At 44.6% G+C, this 22,522-nt stretch overlaps 1 protein-coding gene across 1 annotated transcript in view; it reads right to left on the bottom strand.

Moving 5' to 3' along the window:
• LOC141129123 (uncharacterized) overlaps nucleotides 1-22,522 on the bottom strand; it is a 179,394-nt gene that overhangs the window by 12,995 nt on the left and 143,877 nt on the right. Inside the window, exon 5 of the mRNA XM_073616941.1 lies at nucleotides 8,301-8,436. Coding sequence (XP_073473042.1) covers nucleotides 8,301-8,436 — 136 coding nt within the window. The remainder of the gene's footprint in view (nucleotides 1-8,300; nucleotides 8,437-22,522) is intronic.

Here is a 22,522-nt window from a genome sequence, read left to right as displayed (position 1 = left end):
AGTGTGTGTCAGGTAGGTCAGTATATGTCAGGTCAGTGTGTGTCAGGTAGGTCAGTATATGTCAGCTCAGTGTGCGTCAGGTAGGTCAGTGTGCATCAGGTAGGTCAGTGTGCGTCAGGTAGGTCAGTGTGCGTCAGGTAGGTCAGTGTGCGTCAGGTAGGTCAGTGTGTGTCAGGTAGGTCAGTATATGTCAGGTCAGTGTGTGTCAGGTAGGTCAGTATATGTCAGCTCAGTGTGTGTCAGGTAGGTCAGTGTGCGTCAGGTAGGTCAGTGTGCGTCAGGTAGGTCAGTGTGCGTCAGGTAGGTCAGTATATGTCAGGTCAGTGTGTGTCAGGTAGGTCAGTATATGTCAGCTCAGTGTGCATCAGGTAGGTCAGTGTGCCTCAGGTAGGTCAGTGTGCGTCAGGGATGACCCCCCCACCCCCCCAGTGCCAGGCGCGGACCTCGGGCTGAAGCCCCTGGTCTTTTTGCCACCTAGCAACGCCCCTGCCAACACCAGTAAACCATAAACAATATAAGTGACACTGAAACATGAAAGTTCAGCAACCCAAATAACAACTCAATAATAGCCTCTTGGTGCTGCCTGCCTTTGACTCTAGCCTCTTGGTGCTGCCTGCCTTTGACTCTAGCCTCTTGATGCTCCCTGCCTTTGACTTTAGCCTCTCGGTGCTGCTTGCCCTTGACTTTAGCCTCTCGGTTGACTCTAGCCTCTCGGTCTGCCTGCTCTTGACTCCAAGCCTCTCGGTCTGCCTGCTCTTGACTCCAAGCCCCTTGGCCTGCCTGCCCTTGACCCCAAGCCCCTCTGCCTGCCTGCCCTTGACCCCAAGCCTCTCTGTCGGCCTGTTCTTGACTCAAGGCTCCCCTCCAGCCTCCCCTTCGCTCGCCAAGCTGAACTATGACCCTTAAGCCCACAGGCTGAAATAAGTTAAATGAGGTTTATTAGGACAAATAACACAATTATGACACCAGTAAACCATAAACAATATAAGTGACACTGAAACATGAAAGTGCAGCAACCCAAATAACTGGCTATGTAGGTCAGAACTGGACAATAAACAGGGGTAGCAGGGAGCAAGGTACAGGGAGCTGGAAGAAGGGAACAGGGTGCAGGGTACAGGGAGCTGGAAGAAGGGAACAGGGTGCAGGGTACAGGGAGCTGGAAGAAGGGAACAGGGTGCAGGGTACTGGGAGCTGGAAGAAGGGAACAGGGTGCAGGGTACAGGGAGCTGGAAGAAGGGAACAGGGTGCAGGGTACAGGGAGCTGGAAGAAGGGAACAGGGTGCAGGGTACAGGGAGCTGGAAGAAGGGAACAGGGTGCAGGGTACTGGGAGCTGGAAGAAGGGAACAGGGTGCAGGGTACAGGGATCGGGAAGAAGGGAACAGGGTGCAGGGTACAGGGAGCTGGTCACAGATGCAGGTACAAGAGAAGTACCCAGGAGCAGGTCCAGAAACAAAGATCAGGCAGGGACCATCCTCACAGGAAGAACACTGAAGAACTGAACTCCAGTTAAGGGAACAATTGTATACCTTCCATCAGCACTTATTTACTGGGGCATAAAGCAAACAATGAGAAGCTACATCCTCCTTTCCTCCTTCCCATCAAGGGAGGCAGCTTTACATTCACAAGACCCCACATTTCTCAATGAAGCAGCCTTACAGTATCCCTCAGATCTTTTTTGATAGTACAGATAGTACAGACAGCTAGGGATGGGCTTTATGTTCAGGTCGAACATGAGTTCGACTCTCACATTGGCTGTTCGCCCGTTTACCGAATAGCTAACCATTTGGGGTGTTTGCAGCAAATTCGAAAGCCACGGAACACCCTTTAAAAGTCTATGGAAGAAATCAAAAGTGCTAATTTTAGAGATTAATATGCAAGTTATTGTCATAAAAAGTGTTTGGGGACCTGGGTCCTGCCCCAGGGGACATGAATCAATGCAAAAAAGTTTCAAAAACTGCAGTTTTTTCGGGAGCAGGGATTTTAATAATGCTTAAAGTGAAACAATAAAAGTGAAATATTCCTTTAAATTTCGTACCTGGGAGTGTATATAGTATGCCTGTAAAGTGGCGCATGTTTCCCGTGTTTAGAACAGTCCGAGAGCAAAATGACATTTCTAAAGGAAAAAAGTAATTTAAAAGTACTCGCGGCTATAATGAATTGCAATGCAATACACATTGAAAAAAAACGGCATGGGATTCCCCCCCAGTCCATTACCAAGCCCTTTGGGTCTGGTGTGAATATTAAGGTTGAACCCCGAACCAAAATTTAAAAAAAAAATTGCATGGGGGTCCCCCCAAATTCCATACCAGGCCCTTCAGGTCTGGTATGGACATTAAAGGGAACCCCGTGCCAAAATTTAAAAAAAATGGCTTGAGGGTCCCCCTCAAAAGCCATACCAGACCTGAAGGGTCTGGCATGGCTTTTAAGGGGAACCTCGCTCCAAATTTTTTTTAAAAATGGCATCGCGGTCCCCCCAAAAATCCATACCAGTCCCTTATCCGAGCACGCAACCTGGCAGGCCGCAGGAAAAGAGGGGGGACGAGAGAGCACCACCCTCCTGAACCGTACCAGACCACATGCCCTCAACATGGGGAGGGTGCTTTGGGGTAGAACCCCAAAGCACCTTGTCCCCATGTTGAGGGGAACAAGGGCCTCATCCCCACAACCCTTGCCCATTAATTGTGGGGGTCTGCGGGCGGGGGGACTTATCGGAATCTGGAGGCCCCCCTTTAACAAGCGGACCCCCAGATCCCAGCCCCCCGTGTGAATTGGTAATTGGGTACAAATGTTCCTCCCCTGCTTCTTCCTCTATCTTCCTCTGCTTCATCCTCTGAATTGTCAAAAACTGGCTATTGTCTTTTTTTAAATTTTTGACACTTTTTTGTGAAATGGTAGGGGTACATTTGTACCCCATTACCAATTAACACAGGGGGGACTGGGATCTGGGGGTCCTCTTGTTAAAGGGGGCTTCCAGATCCCGATAAGCCCCCCACCCGCAGACTCCTACAACCACCGGGCTAGGGTTGTGGGGATGAGGCTCTTGTCCCCATCACCATGGGGACAAGGTGCTTTGGCTCATGTTGAGGACATGTGGCCTGGTATGGTTCAGGAGGGGGGGTGCTCTCTCGTCCCCCCCTCTTTTCCTGCGGCCTGCCAGGTTGCGTGCTCGGATAAGGGTCTGTATGGATTTATGGGGGGACCCCACGACAATTTTTTTTTATTTTGGCGCGGGGTTCCCCTTAATATCCATACCAGACCTAAAGGGTCTGGTATGGAATTTGGGGGGACCCCCACGCAATTTTTTTTTTTACATTTTGGTTTGAGGCTCCCCTTAATTTTCAAACTAGACCCAAAGGGCCTGGTAATGGACTGTGGGGGAATCCCATGCCTTTTTTTTCAATGACTTTTATGTGTATTGCCGGGACCAACAATTCATTAATAGCCGTGAGCACTTTTAAATGACTTTTTTTCCCTTTAGAAATGTTATTTTGCTCTCAGACTGTTCTAAACACGGGAAACATGCGCTACTTTACAGGCATACTATAGACACCCCCAAGGTATGAAATTTAAAGGAATATTTCACTTTTATTGTTTCACTTTAAGCATTATTAAAATCCCTGCTCCCGAAAAAACTGCAGTTTTTGAAACTTTTTTGCATTGATTCATGTCCCCTGGGGCAGGACCCAGGTCCCCAAACACTTTTTATGACAATAACTTGCATATTAGCCTTTAAAATTAGCACTTTTGATTATTCACGTTCGTGTCCCATAGACTTTAATGGTGTTCGCGTGCTCAAGCACATTTTTTGCCTGTTCGCATGTTCTGCTGCGAACCGAACCGGGGGGGGGGTGTTCAGCTCATCCCTACAGACAGCTATCAAAGTGAAGGTAATTCCAGTCCTCTAGTCAGAAGCTTCATTCTTCCTACCTGTTTCCCATCTAGGAAGACAGTTTCACAATCACAAGGACACTTTTTTGTCCAGGAAACATCCTGGAATATACCTTAACTCATTTTTAAAAGGATGGCCAGCTTTGTATGCATAGCTAATTGCTGTCCTGTAGTCAGGAGCTTCATCCTCCCTATCTGCTTCTTACTATCTAGGAAGCTAGTTTCACACTCAATGACTATTTTTGTCCAGGAAAAAGCAGGAAAATTTCCCTTAACCCATTTTTTATAGGATGTCCAGCTTGGTGCGCATAGCTAATAACTGTCTTAGACAGGTATCTGCACCCCCCTCCCCCCTGAAAGGTGCCAAATGTGACCCTGGAGGGGGGAGGCTTCCGAAAAGCGGAGGTTCAATTTTTGTGTGAACCTCCACTTTAAATTAACTCATTTTTAAAAGGATGGCAAGCTTTGTATGCATAGCTAATTGCAATCCTGCACTCAGCAGCTTCATCCTCCCTATCTGCTTATTATCATCTAGGAAGCCAGTTTAACACTAACAAGACTATGTTTGTCCAGGAAACAGCCTGAAAATTTCCATTAACCAATTTTTTTAGGATGTCCAGCTCGGTGCGCATAGATAATTGCAATCCTGTACTGAGGAGCTTCATCCTCCCTATCTGCTTCTTCCCATCTAGGAAGCCAATTTCAAACTCACAAGGACTATTTTTGTCCATGAAACAGCTTGAAAATTTCCTTTAACTCTTTTTGGATAGTATGGCTGGCTTGGCACAAATAGCTAATTGCAGTCCTGTAGTCAGGGGCTTCTTTTCCCACAATCGCTTTTCATCTGAGTAAGACTGCTTCATTTTTTTATTACTGGGGCATCGAGCTAACAATTGACAGCTACTCCCCCTCCTCCAATGAGAAGATACAGCCTGCTTCCCATCAAAGGAGGCAGCTTGGCACCCACAAGGCCCCACCTTTCTCCTTGATGGAGCCCTTACAATTTCCCTTAACTCTTTTTTGAAAGCACCTCCAGTTTGGCATGCGCAGTTAATTGAGTTTGTTCAGTCAGAAACTTCATCCAATGAGAAACTTCATCCTCCCTGTCTGCTTTCCATCTAGGGAGGCAGCTTCAACCTCACAAGGCCACACCTTGTGCCCCAGAAGTCACAGAGGTTTTTATGTTCTGGTATGGATTTTTGGGGGGACCCCACACCATTTTTTTTTAATTTTGGCGCGGGGTTCCCCTAAAAATCCATACCAGACCTCAAGGATACGGTATAGATTTTGAGGGGGACCCCACGCCATTTTTAAAAAAAAATTTGGCCGGGGTTCCCCTTAATATCCATACCAGACCTGAAAGGCCTGGTATGGAATTTAGGGGGACCCCCCACACCATTTTTTTTTAAATTTTGGTTCGGGGTTCCCCTGTGGGGAATTCCCATGCCGTTTTTATCACTGAACTTTTATGTGAATTGTCAGACCGGCAATTAATTAATAGCCGCGAGTAGTTTTAAATGACTTTTTTTCCTTTGAAATGTCATTTTGCTGTCAGACTGTTCTAAACACAGGAAACATGCGCCCCTTTACAGGCATACTATAGACACCCCCAGCTATGAAATTTAAAGGAATATTACACTTTTATTGTTTCACTTTAAGCATTATTAAATCACTGCTCCCGAAAAAACGGCCGTTTTTAAAACTTTTTGCTGCATTGATACATGTCCCCTGGGGCAGGACCTGGGTGCCCAAACACTTTTTATGACAATACCATGCATATAATCATTTAAAATGAGCACTTTTCATTTCTCCCATAGACTTTTAAAGGGTGTTCTGCGGCTTTCGAATTTGCCGCGAAAACCCCAAATTGTTCGCTGTTCGGCGAACTGGCGATCAGCTGATGTTCGAGTCGAACATGAGTTCGACTCGAACTCGAAGCTCATCCCTAGTGCTCAGCTGGAAAAGCGAAACCGCATTCGTTTTCTATAGACAAGCGACTAACTCTGTAGGATCCATCCGTTTGCCTGCTGAACTATGCAGTCCTCTAAGGTGACCCTTCTCTGAGCATGACCAAATGTCCAATTCCCTCTTTTACAGAGCGAGTGCATATTGTTTTTAACCCTTTGCTTTCCAACTTTTACACTGTACAGGACGCCAAGGATGGGTCCTGAACGGGGTGCTATGTGGCACCAGTGTTTAAGTTAGGATCCCTTTAAAGGAAGAGAAACTGATGAGATGGATTACCAGAGATGAAACGGTGGTGAATATCCGAGGTCTTGGCCCCAGGATGACAGAACTATGCTGGAAGAAATTTTCGATTAGTGGTGTTACCAACAGGCAGAAGGAGATCGCTTGGATGGCCTTTCAGAGCTGTCTGCTGACTAGAGTTTTCCTGAAAGCAAGAGATCTGTGCAGAGTGGAGATGTGCCCGAGGGAAGGATGTGCCGATATGGAAACAGTGGAACATGCCTTGGTTGAGTGTGCCTTTGTTCGAAGGGTGAGAAGAAGATTGGTTCCCTTTTTGGATGGGGTACTTGGTATTAAGGATGTGGACTTTAGTGGTTGGTTCTTTGGGTTGGTGGAGGGAGATCAAGACAAGCAAAGAAGAACATGGACTTTTATGGCGGTGTTGAGAAGTGATGTGGGACGTAAGATGCTGGGAAGTAAGAGGGAAGCGGATGGTATGGAGTGAGGACTTCATGAACTTGTGCTTGGCTAAATTGTATGTGGCTTTGTTGGTGGATAGGAGATGGATGGGGGAGGAGGAAGCGGATGTGTTTTGAGGATGGGGGAGGTGGAAAGGATGGGGAGGGAGGGATTGTATTTTTATTATGTGATTTAGTATAAATTTTAATGCCTTTTTTTTCCTGTAAAAAAGAAAAATACTGAGAGTTACAGGAATTTACCGTACCTGAATGCTGATTGAAGCGCAGTACTAGAAAGAATCGGAGGTCGGTTCTTGATGAAAGAATATTGTACACTGGAATCTGATGGGGGGAAAAAAATCCATCTGTTTGCCTGCTGAACTATGCAGTCCTCTAAGGTGACCCTTCTCTGAGCATGACCAAATGTCCAATTCCCTCTTTTACAGAGCGAGTGCATATTGTTTTTATCCCTTTACTTTCCAACATTTACACTGTACAGGACGCCAAGGATGGGTTCTGAACGGGGTGCTATGTGGCACCAGTGTTTAAGTTAGGATCTCTTTAAGGGAAGAGTGTGGGTACTCGGGGGGCTCACCATAGGTGGGTGAGGAATTTCTGGGTTAGCCATGTTAAGGAGAGAACTGACTCGCAGTCCTCTCTGTATGAATAGAGAGGTATTTGGGACCAGAGGTTTTGAGCCCCTAACGTGACATTTCGGTGAGAAATAAATAAATTGGTTGGATAATGCACTAGGCCAGTGCGCCCCATTTTCTTTTTCTATTCTCACAAAAGGGCCTCCACCCCTGACTACAGGGACTCCAGTCTCCAAAGGTCTAGGAGCCTCTGGGAAGCAGCACTTAAACCAGAAAGTAGTATTCGGTGTGGTGGTGTGAGGAGGAGTTGGGGAGAGACACCTGTTTGGAGTAATAGGCAGACTGGGGCTGTGCTGAGCCCGGGGTAAAGTCCCATCTATGAACCGGGTTTCATTATATTTTGTACTTTTGTAGACAAGCAGACTTTTTGTGTGTTGCACTTTGTTTTGCTGCTGGAAGCATTTCTTTGTGTTTGCCTTCAGAAAAAGTAAACAGCTTTTAGTTTGAAGTTAAATGGCTTTGTACATGGCGCTGTGGAGCTACAACCCCCAAACTTTCCAATGCTTAGATGGGGGGGCAGTTTTGTGTTTTCACAGCACGAGATCCACAGGAGATGGACCAGGTGTGACGAGCCACAATGCCCATAACGCTTTCAAACATTATTAGGCAACCCTTGTGTTGGGAAGCTTTACCATTTTTGATGACATTGTGCAACCAACCAGCCGGATCCACTTGGCCAGGGCAGCTGTTAGGCTGAATGGGTCCCCTTGATGTCTATCTGGCAGGACCCCCTCCCTCTAGCCCAAAGCAGACAGTCATGAAGAAGGTGGTGGCATGGACTGTGTGCAATGAAGAACGATCTGTATTATCATCTTCTTCTATATTTGATTTCATATTATCTGTTTATATTTAAATTTCTATTTTATATGTGTGTTAGATGGTCAGCCTGGCTTTTGTTTGTTATTTGTGTGATTTATGATCTATAACATATTGATTTTATGCACCTGTTTATATTTTTGTTCTAGACCCTCTGGTGTGTGTTCATCTCACATTGTTACTTAGAACAAGTGCTGCTGTGCTTCTCAATCCCTATTTATTACAGTATGAAATAAGGCCAACCTAACGCTCAGAGCCTGGGTTCAGTCCCCCCCCCCAACCAGACTTGCCAATCACCTGGTTCTGAAGACTTCTTCTGTCTGGGGTCCTTGGGCAGTGCTTCTCCGGGGGCCCCTCCTGGAGCTGGGAGCCTGGAGACCATCCATAGACTGGACCACATTTCATTTTGTAGTTGCAAGAAGCCCACAATTGTCTGTAGAATCACAAGCTCTTACAAACTGATATGAATGATTCTGAGTATGTTCTCTAGATCAGCCGTTTTCCCCCAGAGTGCCCTGGCAAAATATTTACCATAAATGTATACAGGCCAGCAGGTGGAACAAGCCTGCCTTATAGTGAAATAAAGCCACAGGTTCTCATTGTGCACCATTACCACCTTCTAGCCACCGGAGTCCTAACAACCAATCATCCTCCCTTTGCCCCTCTCTGTAAGTGCTGGGGTTACATTAGATTAGCGATGGAGAAAAACTGAGGGAGAAGAGAAACCTTGGAATAATAGTCAGTACCAGCGTGTAAAAGTATAGTGGATTTGGGAAAATACATCACAGCCAACGTTGGGTGTCCTTCGTGTGTGGATGACGATGTGTTATGTAAAACTAATAGAATAATGTTTTACATTTTAGAATGGGGTGCCCCGAGACTGTTCATAATTTTAGGGGGTGCCTTGACTAAAAAAAAAGAGGTTGAGAAGCAATGCTCTAGAACAGGGGTCTCCAAACTGCGGCCCGGGGGCCAGATGTGGCCCTTTGCTTGCTTTTATCAGGCCCTTGGGGCACTATGTCATCCATTGTTACCAATAATGAGGCATAATACCCCCTCCCCCACACTGAGACCAGTGAAGGGCACACTTCCTTCCAATTATACCAAAAATGGGACAATATTCCTCCCAAAGACACCAACTGGGCAAAATGACACCAATGATGGGGCACAATTCCTCCCAATGACATCACCGATGGGGCACAATTCTTACCACTGACACTAAAGATGACGCCATTGTTTATTCCCACTGACATTGGGACCTTTTCTACTCCCAATGACCACAGTCCCCCCCCCCCCCAAGTCCGAGGAACAGTAAACTGGCCCCCTGTTTAGAAAGTTTGGAGACCCCTGCTGTAGACGATCATCATTACTGTGAATATAGTTTATATGAGATTGTTGTTGCTTAGAAAGGCCACAAGATGTCCCCATTGTCTGCAGGATGAGCTCTTGTGAGTTGAACAAAACCTCCTATGAACTTGTCTGCCCATTGTCTTAGGTTGATATTATTATGAATATACAGTTTATTTGATTTTGTAGTTGCAAACTGATGCCAAAAAAAGCCCACATTGTCTGCAGAATAATGAGCTCTTACAAAGTCATACAAATACATTTAAGCATGTTCTCTAGATTAACATCACTGTAAATGGAGTTTATCTGAACTTGTTGTTCCTTAGAAAGGCCACAAGATGTCCCCATAGTCTACAGGATGAGCTCTTGTAAGTAAACCATCTCATGTGACCTCCTCTGAGCATGCTCCAGCTTGTCATTACTATGAATACACCTTTTTATTTGATATTGTAGTGTAAAAACAATGACAAATGAAGCCCACATTGTCTGCAGATTAATGAGCTCTTACAGACTCCTATGAATGCTTCTGAGCATGCTCTCTAGATTACTATTACTGTGAATGTAGCTGACACGAGGTTGTTGTTAGTTAGAAAGGCCACAAGATGTCCCCATTGTCTGCAGGATGATCTCTTGTGAGTTGAACAAAACCTCCTATGAGGTTTTATGCCTATGCCCATTGTCAGTAAGGGAAGGCGATGCAAAACAGCTAAAAAACTTTTTAGATAAACTAAATGCAAATGATGTAAACATTCGACTGTCATGGGATATAAGCGAGGGTAAGGTAACGTTCTTGGATCTGGATATCTTACAGGAAGATTCAATATTTAATACACAAACGCACTTTAAAAATGTTGACCGGAACAGTTACCTCCCATTAGAAAGTTGCCACCATAAAAACTGGCTCTACAATATCCCGAAAGGCCAACTGATGCGACTGAGAAGAAACTGCACGAAACTCCAAGTCTTTTACGAACAGGCAGAGAAAATCGGAGCTAGGTTTACTGTGAAAGGATATGACCAAGGATACATAAAGAAGAAAACCGCAGAAGTCGCAGTAATGGATCGCAAAACATTGATAAAGGACAAAACCCTACAAAATGCCCAACGGAGGGACCAGCGCTTATCCTCGACTATATGGCACAACACAAAAAGATAGAAAAAATAGTCAGACGCCATTGGCATATCTTGTTGACAGACCCACAGTTGCAAGAAAGACTACCTAAAAACCCCAGATTTATCTATAGAAGAGCACCATCAATTCGCGATAAACTGGTGAAAAGTGTGATAGAGCCACCAAGGAAACCCTTTACGTTTTTCTCAGGGAAAGGATTTTTCCCATGTAAAAGGTGTTTCGCATGTCTAAGAACCAGACGCCCCAACGAGAAAGTGTTCCACTTTTCTTCTACATCAACGGGGGACACCTATGAAGTCCGTAACTTTGTCTGTTGCAATACAGAAGGGGCTGTATATGCCCTACAATGTAGTTGTGGTTTGCAATACATAGGCCGCACAAAAAGACCGCTCAAAGTTTGAATCAAAGAACATGTAAAAAATATCATTAATGGATCAAATGTATCAAAACATTTTCTATTATGCCACAAACAAAGACCCCTCTCATTTAAAACTTTGGGGCATTGAACCCTATGTGAGGCACTGGCGGGGGGGACATAAGGTCAGGACCCTCAGTCAAATGGAGTCCAGGTGGATCTTCACCATGGACACCTTCTCGCCAAGAGGCCTCAACATAGAATTTGACTTGAACTGTTTCCTGAGTAACTTTTAAATACTGATCGTTTATATTTTAGAGGTTTTTTATTATCTGAGTTTTATACTTCTCCTGAATACTTCGCTACTATCCCCACACAGTGTTGACATGTAGGTGTGAGGCTGATATTACAACACAGATTTAACCCCACCACTGTCCACTATGGAATCATGCGACTGACACACTAATTTTTATATATATTTTTTTATATCTCTAGGTGTATTATTGTATAGATTATTCCTCGGTATAATATTTATATACATATTTATATTAATATCTACATAGAATGCACAGCTATATACCTCCACCCTGCAGTAGCACTTTATATTACCAGACTGTGTATATGCTGTTTATATATTATTGTATATAGATGCCTCTCCCTGACCGATCGGCCATGTATATATTTATTTTATATATACATTTGTTCTAGATTTTACATTTCGTTTTTTATCTTTGTCTTTTTATATTTTATAATAAAGAATACGGTTTTAATATTTATGGACTTTAGGTCCAATTTTATTATGGGCATACAACATAGCAATGGCCACCTGATTTGTCCATATATCAGCCCCTTCTCTTACTCTGTATTATGTTTAAGTTTTTTGCTCCCTGCCCGGATGTCGACCTGTGCATGCCGCTGTGATATCCACTGCTACACACAGGTGATCGGTCACCTGGTTGGCCGATATCTCATGTATATTCCCCCTTTGCAGACAGTTGAGATGTATGTGACTCCTGATTGGCCAGACCTGGCGTGGCTGCTATTGTACGGAGCCCGACCCCGCTACCGCGATTGGCTGATCTACATCTCAGCTGCGCCCACCAGCCTTAGGCAAAATGGCCGCTGCAACACTTCCTGGCGGCTCCGGGAAAATGGCCGCTCATTACAGTCTATGGGGAGATATTTAAGGACACTGATAGTGCCTCCCTGTATCCCCTGAAGAAGTCACGTGACCGTGACGTCACGCGTAGGGACGGGACAGGCACTCTATGACTATTGTTGTATTATGAGCTCGCCGCTCATCGGATCTCCACCCGGTTTTGAATGTTTGTTATGTGAGTACACATGATTTTTAATAAAAAGCGGTATATTTTCCATACAATATTATACTATTGTGGGCTTCCTTTTCTAATCTATCTGGGTGACCCCGGGACACTACTTGAAAGGACTAGACGCCCCCATAAGAGAAGTGACCAGGATAGGACCACATCTCCATCATCTCTCACAGCTGGTTGTTTCCATGGCTTCTACAAAGGCTGCCATGCCTCAAAGTGGCTATATGCGAGTACCCCATTACCCTCAGGTAAGGGGCCACTGCCCACCAGTGTGTGCGTTACTGCATGAAGATTTACCATCACCATCACTTATATTTTAGCACCAAGTGGATCACTCATTTTTTGTGGACTTTGAATAGATTATCATTTTCAAGCGGAGCACTATTTATATTTTATTTTTTGCATGCGTTATGTGCATGCATATGAATGAACCTTTTATCACTCAGCCATATTAGATTGTCACTGTATGTTATGCACTTTAAGCACAATTCACTTTGTATAGACACACACCTGGGAGTGTGTGGAGTTACACCAGGTATAAGCTAAGCCAGTCAGATACCCGTTACGTTTTAAGCTAGTTGCTATTCATATATTCTTTTATATACGTATATTTATTCTGTGTATTATGATGTATAAGCACCAATCACCTTTCACATATTGCGTGTGTTTTATTGCTAGCGTCAGCAGAACACCTGTATGATATGTATATAGTCAGACATATCATCACCATATATATTTCATCAATCTTTACAAAAAGTATTTTAGTCTTTTCTAGCGCTTACAACACAATCAAATGAAAGTTAAAGCGGGGGTCCACCCATCTATCGTTTTTTTTTTTTTTTGGAGTTCATTTACAAACTTTTCTTCTCATGATTATCTACTCACATGTTCTGTGTAATAAGTCCGCCTGTGTCCGATTTCGTTGTAAAGAATAACTTATAAAATTCACTGAAGGCGGTTTCCATCTTCATTGTGGGCATTTGAAGCCCACAAGCATGTATTTCCTGGATGCGGTGAATGCTGTGCTCCCAGCATTCACCGAGATGTTGTGATGACGCTGTTGCACAATGCATGCTGGGAAGCCTGAGACTAGCTCCCAGGGGACTGTGGGAGGTCTGGGAGAGGCTAGAAACACGCCTACTCCCATGGGAGGAAAACCAGGAAGTGCTAAGAAGATTAGAAAAAAAAGGTAATTACAGCGATTTAAATTTTTTTACACAGCATGTCAGCATCTAGGCAAGGAAGAGAATGCATAGAGATAATGTTCAAAATTTGGGTGGAACCCCGCTTTAATACAACAGTGACATCTAGTGGCTGCTATTTGAAATAACAACTAAAACCAACTCCTTTATGACACCTGGTGGCTGTTTGCACCTCTGCAGCCAGGAATGCAAACATTTCAATTAAAAATTCCTTGTGCAAACGCCGGACGGTGCAAAAATTTGTGACTGGGCCAAAAAATAATATTACTTTCTTGTCTACATTTGCGCAATATCGAGCTTCTCCCTACGTGTCTTAAAGAGGCGCGTCCATGCGCTGTATTCAGTTCACGATGATGACTGCATAGGGACCGCTATCACAGGCGCCAGAAGGCAGATTACGGTGCCTGAGGTAAAGGGACCAGGCGAGGTTCCTTGTGGTAAAGCCGCAAAGGAGAAAAAAGCAGAACACAGGCAAATGGCGAAACTGTGCTGGGCGACACGCCTCTTGGCGGTCGCCCAGTCGTTCGCACATATTTTAAACGTCTTATTTTCGAGGTATGGAAGCTCGGGTAGACAACCCAGGGCGTTCCGCAAGAGGCGGAGTCTGTGGCTCCTCCATACACAAAAAATACCAAAAGAGTCAAATCGGAGAGTCAGCATGGTATAGTATGGCATTGTGACCGATGGCGTCGGCAGCCAATCTGCTGAGCTTCTCAGATTTGCCTGAAAATGAGTTTCTATTTTACTTCCCAATATTCTCTATGGGCGTTCCCTTCTGTCATTCCATAGAAAACAATAATAATCCCACTTCATCTCAATATTAAATATCCCCACTGACTATGGAGAGGATGTCGGGATGTATTGGATATGGGGACATACTACAAGGAATGACAGAAAGGAACGTCCATAGAGAATAATGGAAGAATAGATTTCAGTTGGTCACAGAACCATTAGACCCCTTTCACACTTGTGTGACTTGGGACTGTAGGTTGGGTTCTTATCTCATCCCTTAATCCCGAACACATATGAATTACACGGGTTCTGAGGATAATTTAATGCAGATAAGGCACCGAGTGAGTTTAATTACCACCTTAATCATCCACAGAACCCGGGTAATTATTATATGTTCGGGTTTAAAGGGATGAGGTGACAACCCTAGTGCAAAGTCACATGACAAGTGGTCCCCCATGATCTCCAATGAGCACCGCTCATATCTGTGCGACTTCAGATTAGTCCCTGCACTACTTTGGTCAGACTTTGATGTGACTGGAGGTCCATAGACCCAACATTACACAGGCATTGCTTCAAGTCATGTGACTTACATCAGAGGTTCTCATCTCCTGTCCTCAGGACCCACCAACAGGCCAGGTCTGCAAGATAACTGAAACACATCACAGGTGATATCATTTGCTGCTCAGTGATTGCAGTATTCTAGTCTGCATCTCCCCCAAGGTAATACTTAAAATCTGGCCTGTTAGTGGGTCCTGAGGACAGGAGATGACCTAGATCAGTGCTTCTCAACCCTGTCCTCAAGTACCCCCAACAGGCCATCTTTGCAGGTTTTCCTTCATCTTGCACAGGTGCTTTAAATCAGAGTGAATGGTTTGGTATTTTGGAGAGATATTTTATCTAAGAGAAATTCCCAAAACATGATGTCCTGTTGGGGGTACTTGAGGACTGAGGTTGAGAACCACTTCCATACAGGTCATACGAGTGTGAAAGGGGCCTTAGTCCTACCAAATATATCCATACATGACATCCTCTCCATATTCACTGGTGATCTTTAATATTGGGATTATTTGGGATTATTATTGTTTTCTATGGAATGACAGATAAATGATAGAAAGGAATGTCCATAGAGTATAATGGGAAGATGTGACCCGGAGTCAGAACCATTCACCGTACCCAATACATCCTCACCCGACATCCTCTCCATAGTCAGTGGGGATCTTCAAAACGGAGAGTAATTGGATAATAATTGTTTTCTAAGGAATGAAAGAATGAAATGTCCATAGAGTATAATGTATATCAACTTTTCTTGTAGACAAATCTGAAAGATATAAGAAGTAAAGGGACATGTATCCCTTCTGAGACCACGGCCTCATTCAGAGGCTTTGTCTTTATATAATAACACACACATGGGTAGTGGCGCAGCCTATTAGGTGTTTTTAAATAAAACAAAAGTCCATCTAAAAGTCCTTTGAGATAATCAGCTCTGTGTAAAGGAACGGAACAGTCCACTGTATCAGGGCCAGCCTTGCAGGGGAAGTGGAAGAAGACTCCAGACATTTAGAAAAAGAGAGAGAAGACACAGGCGCCTATGTGATCAGGTACATATGGATCCAATGAACCATGCTAACGTCCGTCCAGGCTGTGTGTTTGACCCTCGCCTCCCATATCCAGATGGTGTTGTTGGAAGTCCTGGCCAGCAGGATACTGTGGCGCTTAAGCGGGATCCAAACCGAGGGTTGGAGCACAGCTGAGGTCTGGTTGGAGAGGGCTGGACCGCAGCACTGGGAGTGATGGCGTCCCTGGTGTGCTCGCGACGTGTTTCGGAGCATGTGCACTGGGGAGATGTACACAGTGCACCCTCCTTTGTCAAGCTGGAAACAGCCTTTTATGTGCCTTGTAGACGCTGCCATCTAGTGGAGAGAGTTCATTAATACTAATACTAGTATATTAACAATATATGTGTCCATATATACAGTATCTCACAAAAGTAAGTACACCCCTCACATTTTTGTAAATCTTTTCTTGCAGCAAGCAGGATTTCTAACACCACAAGGGAAGTGCATTTAAATTCATGATATTAATTAAAAAGTTGAATATAATACAATTATATATAAAGAATATACATTATCTCACAAAAGTAAGCAGACCCTTCACATTTCTGTAAATCTTTTCTTCTATCTTTTCATGTGACAACACTGAAGAAATGACACTTTGCTACAATGTAAAGTAGTGAGTGTACAGCTTGTATAACAGTGTAAATTTGCTGTCCCCTCAAAATAACTCAACACACAGCCATTAATGTCTAAACCGCTGGCAACAAAAGTCAGTACACCCCTAAGTGAAAATGTCCAAATTGAGCCCAAAGTGTCAATATTTTGTGTGGCCACCATTATTTTCCAGCACTGCCTTAACCTTCTTTGGCATGGAATTCACCAGAGCTTCACAGGTTGTCACTGGAGTCCTCTTCCTCTCCTCCATGACAACATCACTGAGCTGGTGGATGTTAGAGACCTTGTGCTCCTCCACCTTCCGTTTGAGGATGTCCCACAGATGCTGAATAGGGTTTAGGTCTGGAGACATGCTTGGCCAGTCCATCACCTTTACCCTCAGCTTCTTTAGCAAGGCAGTGGTCATCTTGGAGGTGTGTTTGGGGTGGTTATCATGTTGGAATACTGCCCCTCGGCCCAGTCTCTGAAGGGAGGGGATCATGCTCTGCTTCAGTATGTCACAGTACATGTTGGCATTCGAGGTTCCCTCAATGATCTGTAGCTCCCCAGTGCCCGCAGCACTCATGCAGCCCCAGACCATGACACTCCCACCACCATGCTTGACTGTAGACAAGACACACTTGTCTTTGTCCTCCTCACCTGGTTGCCGCCACTCAAGCCGAACACCATCTGAACCAAATAAGTTTATCTTGGTCTCATCAGACCACAGGACATGGTTCCAGTAATCCATGTCCTTAGTCTGCTTGTCTTCAGCAAACTATTTTCGGGCTTTCTTGTGCGTCATCTTTAGAAGAGGCTTCCTTCTGGGAGAACAGCCATGCAGACCAATTTGATGTAGTGTGTGGCGTATGGTCTGAGCACTGACAGGCTGACCCCCCACCCCTTCAATCTCTGCAGCAATGCTGGCAGCACTCATACGTCTATTTCCCAAAGACAACCCCTCGATATGATGCTGAGAACGTGACCTCAACTTCTTTGGTGGACCATGGCGAGGCCTGTTCTGAGTGGAACCTGTCCTGTTAAACCGCTGTATGGTCTTGGCCACCATGCTGCAGCTCAGTTTCAGGGTCTTGGCAATCTTCTTATAGCCTAGACCATCTTTATGTAGAGCAACAATTCTTTTTTTCAGATCCTCAGAGAGTTCTTTGCCATGAGGTGCCATGTTGAACCTCCAGTGACCAGTATGAGAGAGTGAGAGTGATAACACCAAATTTAACACACCTGCTCCCCATTCACACCTGTGACCTTGTAACACTAATGCCCCGTACACACGGTCGGATTTTCCGATGGAAAATGTCCGATCGGAGCGTGTTGTCGGAAATTCCGACCGTGTGTGGGCTCCATCGGACATTTTCCATCGGATTTTCCGACACACAAAGTTGGACAGCAGGAGATAAAATTTTCCGACAACAAAATCCGATCGCGTCAATTCCGACCGTGTGTGGCCTGTTCCGACGCACAAAGTGCCACGCATGCTCAGAAGAAATTCCGAGACGGGACAGCTCGTTCTGGTAAACTTAGCGTTCGCAATGGATACAGCACTTTCGTCACGCTGCAATGTTAAAAATGGTTTAATACAGCGCACTCTCTTCTTCTTTATAATGTGACACGAATGAAGTAGTTTTGCTGCTCATATTCACACACACTTCTCACAAACTTTTATTTGTGTTTTTTTAGTGGGATTCCCTGAATATATTGTTATTAGTTGTCACATCTGACAGTTTTATATTATTTATTTATTTATTTATTTTTGGATTTTAAGCCTTTTTTTTTCTTTAATGTTTGGATTTTTTCAAAGGCTGATCTTTGTTCAATGTTATTTTTATTTTTACTCCAGAATATTTTTGTCTGTGTTTTGTGTGTCAAGTTACCCCAACACCATTGATATCTTTTATTATTTAATCTCAAGGAGATTGTTTGGTGTTGGTGTCCCTTGTTCATTTTACATTGTATATTTGAAATGTACCTGAATCCTCACAAACAAACTGTCCTTTTTGAAGTAAAACACATAGAGTATAATTCAAAACAAAATTCCTTTATTAAGGGCTCAGAACCAAACAAAGAGGAAGGCAACACTGGATCAACAGGAGAAATTAGTGAAGCCTGGGACACCCACGGCAGACATCAATTCTTGAACATCAAAATTGGTGGCCTGAGGAGTCCATATGTAAGGGAGGGCAGTCTGGTCCAGAATTCGCAGAGATCCGGATAGTAGCAGATGACATGTATGGCCCCAGGCTGTGGTACCACAAGAGGCTGCATTTTTTGGCCGACCAGACTGAACCCAGGGTCCTCACTTTCTGGTCTTCCTTCCACGCTTCCTTCCGGGCTGTGGCTGTGCTGTTGGAGATGTGGCAGGAGGAGGAGTAGGACCTGGAGGAGGACTGGGAGGACCTGGAGGAGAGGGAGGACGAGGAGGAGGTCCTGCAGGAGGAGGAGGAGGACCATCACAAAGGTGTGTCTGAGGTGTAATTTGACCCCTCATACCTTTCTCAAGAGCCTCCGATATGAGGGCCTCACACATGACTTGTTGGCCCTCCTCCATCCTCTGCATTTTATATGCAATGACGGCACCAATGTCCTCCTCCACGGTCTGTCGTGCTCCCAGGACCTCTGTAGCCCTCCTAAAGAATCCTATAGCAGCCTCCTCTAGGGCACTCCTCCTCCTGCCACTTTCTCTTTCCAGGGGGGGGTGGAGGGACCTTGATATCAGCCAGCCGGCTCGGCCCGGCCACCTCCTGGCTGAGACTTCCCTGTGTATGAAAAAGGGACATGGTTTTAGTTTTTGCTTCATCAATCACAATCATAAATTAGTACTCCAAACTAACATCTAGTTAACATCATTGATTGGAAAAGCAGAAATATTTAAAAGGAATGCTATACCTGGCTCAATCTGGGCTCCTCCACATGTGGCTTGGAAGGCCCAGGTTGGGCGTCAGAAGCCTCAGCCAGGGGGAAGGAAGCGTGGAAGTTAGACTTGAGAGGGATGGCCTGGGTTCAGTCTGGCCTGCCAGAAAATGCAGCCTGTCATAGTACAACATCCTGGGGACATAGATGTCATCTGCTGCTCCGGATCTCTGCGAATCCAGGACTTTCTTGCGCTCCCTCAGATATGTGCTCCTCAGGCAACCAATTAAGATCTTTAAATAGGTGATGTCTGCCGTGGGGATCACCTGCTTCACAATTTCACACAATTGCTCCAGTGCTGCCTTCCTCTTTGCTTGGTTCTTGAAATGGGGGTGGGTAATCTCCCACAGACAGGGCAGCTCCCTTAGCATATCTACGAATACTGACATGAAGTCATTATCTTTCAGTAGCATATCCATGTTCACTGCAAGACACAACACAAGACAAAGCCTAATGTCAGACAAAACTCTCCTAATCTTGTTACAATATAGGCCTCAATCTAGAAGCAGTATAGGCACAAGTTTGTCTCTTACCTTCGTTCTTACGATCAGCGCGTCCAATGCTCCTTCCTCCGCTCACAGATCGTACGTAATACGCACGCGTGTTACGCTTTATACACACTGCGCATGCGTGTAACTCCGCCTGCCCCTAAAGTTCTTTCTATTCTATTCCCCGCCCCTTTTCGTTCGGCGCAGTGGGGGAAGAGCACATAGCGGAGTCACAGCAGGTGCGTGCTAATTACAGGAACGAGGAGGAGGAAAGCCCGGATCCGGACACGTCCCGATCCAGAAGGAGACATTTTAAGGCCACAAATATGTCCTTTGGGGAGATGTTGGAGATGGTAGACATCATGAAGAAGTCCGACTATGACGGAAAGTATGGGCCTTACCCCAACCCCAATATCCGAAAGGCCAAGATCATGGCGAAAGTGGTCAGGAGTCTTCAGAGGAATTTCGGGGTCCGAAGATTGAAAGATCAGCTCCGGAAGCGGTGGTCGGACCTGAAATTGAGAGAGCCAGAGCAGTACTGAAAGATCCGGAGAGTGCTGCAAAAAAGTAAGTAGTTGTGCTGTGTTCCTATTCTTTCTGTCTTTATTCCGTTCGTGCTGCTCCATATGCTTTTATTAATTGTAACGTTTAAAAGGGCAACTTTAATGTTCATGGGCCCATTATTCGTTCGTATCAAACATTTTTCTTTCGGCCTCTAAAACACCATTGTTTAGGCCATATGCATTTTTCCACATTTTTTTTGGGCCTACTTGGATGCCAAATATTTGTTTGTGTAGATGGGTTTGTTACTAGAATGAAATGCAAACTAGATTGTGTGTAAGGAGAGGACACTGAGCAGCTGTTTTCACATCTGGACACTGGAGCACTAGTGTGGGACACAAGAACACCATTTTTATTAGGGGGGGCACACAGGTGCTCCAGTGTATACTATAGGGGGGGGCTACATCTGTGAAGCTTGTACCAAACAGGTAAAGTATTGCAGCTTGACAAAGGGCAATAAAAAATATACATCTTGGAACTTGGCTAAAATAGACAATTGTACCCCACTTCCAAGCAATGTTTCCTATTTCTAGTTCTGCCATCAAATATCTGTGTGCTAATTATACCATTTTTGTTTTACATAGGGGAGAAAAGACTCGGAGGACACCCCTCATCCCAGGAGACCAGAGACCCCCCCCTCTGGAAGAAGGGGAACTAACACCAACCCAAGAAGAGCAGGAGGAGGAAGAAGATGTGGTGGAGATTGGCACCACAACAGGTGAGTGTCTGTGACCACAGACTCAGGTAAAAGAGATGGATGGTGGCAGATTTTTGATACCTGTTTTAGTTTTGTTTCTCTCTTTTTAGGTGATCGTGAGGTTGTGGATCCAGAACGTTTCACATCAGAAAGTGCCCAGATCCTGATCGGGGAGATCATGGGGTGTAATGTAGAACTGCAAAACATACAACAAAAAATCAATGATGTTATTAAAAAAAATAATAACATCATTGATGTTTTGGGGCGAATTTAAAACCCCACAAAATCACTTTTTGGATTGTGGTCCAATCTTTTAAAACTTTTTGCAATGTTTTGAAAAGCCAAATTTGGAGGATGCACACAGTGTGCCAACATGTGCTATCTGCCATCACGGGAGATCAATGGACGCGTTTTGGGGGTGCAACCCCTTCCTCAATTATAAAGTAGCGTTGAGGAAGGGCTTGCTCCCCCAAAACACATCCCTTGATCCCCCCTGATGGCAGATAGCACATGTTGACATTCGTAAATTTGTGTGCATCTTCCAAATTTGGCTTTTCCAGGGGTGATTTCCCCCGATCTGAACGCTATATCAAACCCAGTTCCTAAATACTGATGTCTGATATAGCCTTCAGGTTTTACCTAATGTGAACTTTGTAAGTTCAAGTTTTTTGGCTTTCTTGTTGGTTTTACACAGGCCTGTTTTATCTGAAATGGACATTTCGATTTTTGATAATGCTACTGGAAAAATTGTTATACAACAAACATGTTGGTTTGTTTTAAAAACCTTTGGTAAATGCACATGCGATTGTGCAGGTATAAAAAAGTTGCTTACTCAAGAATGTGTGGATTATTGTCTCAACATTACAATACAACACTTTTGGGGTGATATAATTGCTGTTTTCAGCAAAAATTGGGGTTATTTCCTAAGGGAAAATCCTCTTTGCACTACAAGTGCAGTTTCAGGGCAGTTGCAAGTGCACTTGTAGTGAAATGTGTTTTTGCATTTAGGAAATAACAGCCAACAGTGCTTTGTATAATAAGGTTACACAATCACGACATTTTCTGGACTCAACACATTTCTGTCAGGGTCAGCTAAAACAAACACAAGCAGTAAATGTCCACCAAGAATTTCTTTTTTTTTTTTTTATTATAAAAAGGCTTCACAGATTGTCTGGCATATTGATAGCCCCCCTACCCGCAAAGAACTCCAGGTAGCGTAACCGGACATCACGGGCACTCAGGGAGGGCAAACCAGGACGGCCACTTTCAAGCACCGTCAGTGTGGTTTGATGTAGGATTACGGCCTCAGGCCCAACTGAGCCAGCATAGTTGGCCGAATGTTTCCTTAAAAAGTTATGGAGAATGCAGCACGCCAGTATAATATGGTTCAGTTTATACTCCGCCATATGGATGGGTGTCAGAAATAGTCGGAACCGGCTGGCCAGGATTCCAAATGTGTTCTCCACCACTCTTCGGGCTCTTGCCAGCCGGTTATTAAAAACCCTCTGTTCCGGGGTGAGTGTCCTCGTTGGGAAT

The sequence above is a fragment of the Aquarana catesbeiana genome, linkage group LG01 (assembly GCF_042186555.1).
Source record: "Aquarana catesbeiana isolate 2022-GZ linkage group LG01, ASM4218655v1, whole genome shotgun sequence".
NCBI classification, from domain to species: Eukaryota; Metazoa; Chordata; class Amphibia; order Anura; family Ranidae; genus Aquarana; species Aquarana catesbeiana.
This window is presented reverse-complemented; position numbering and strand designations above follow the sequence as displayed.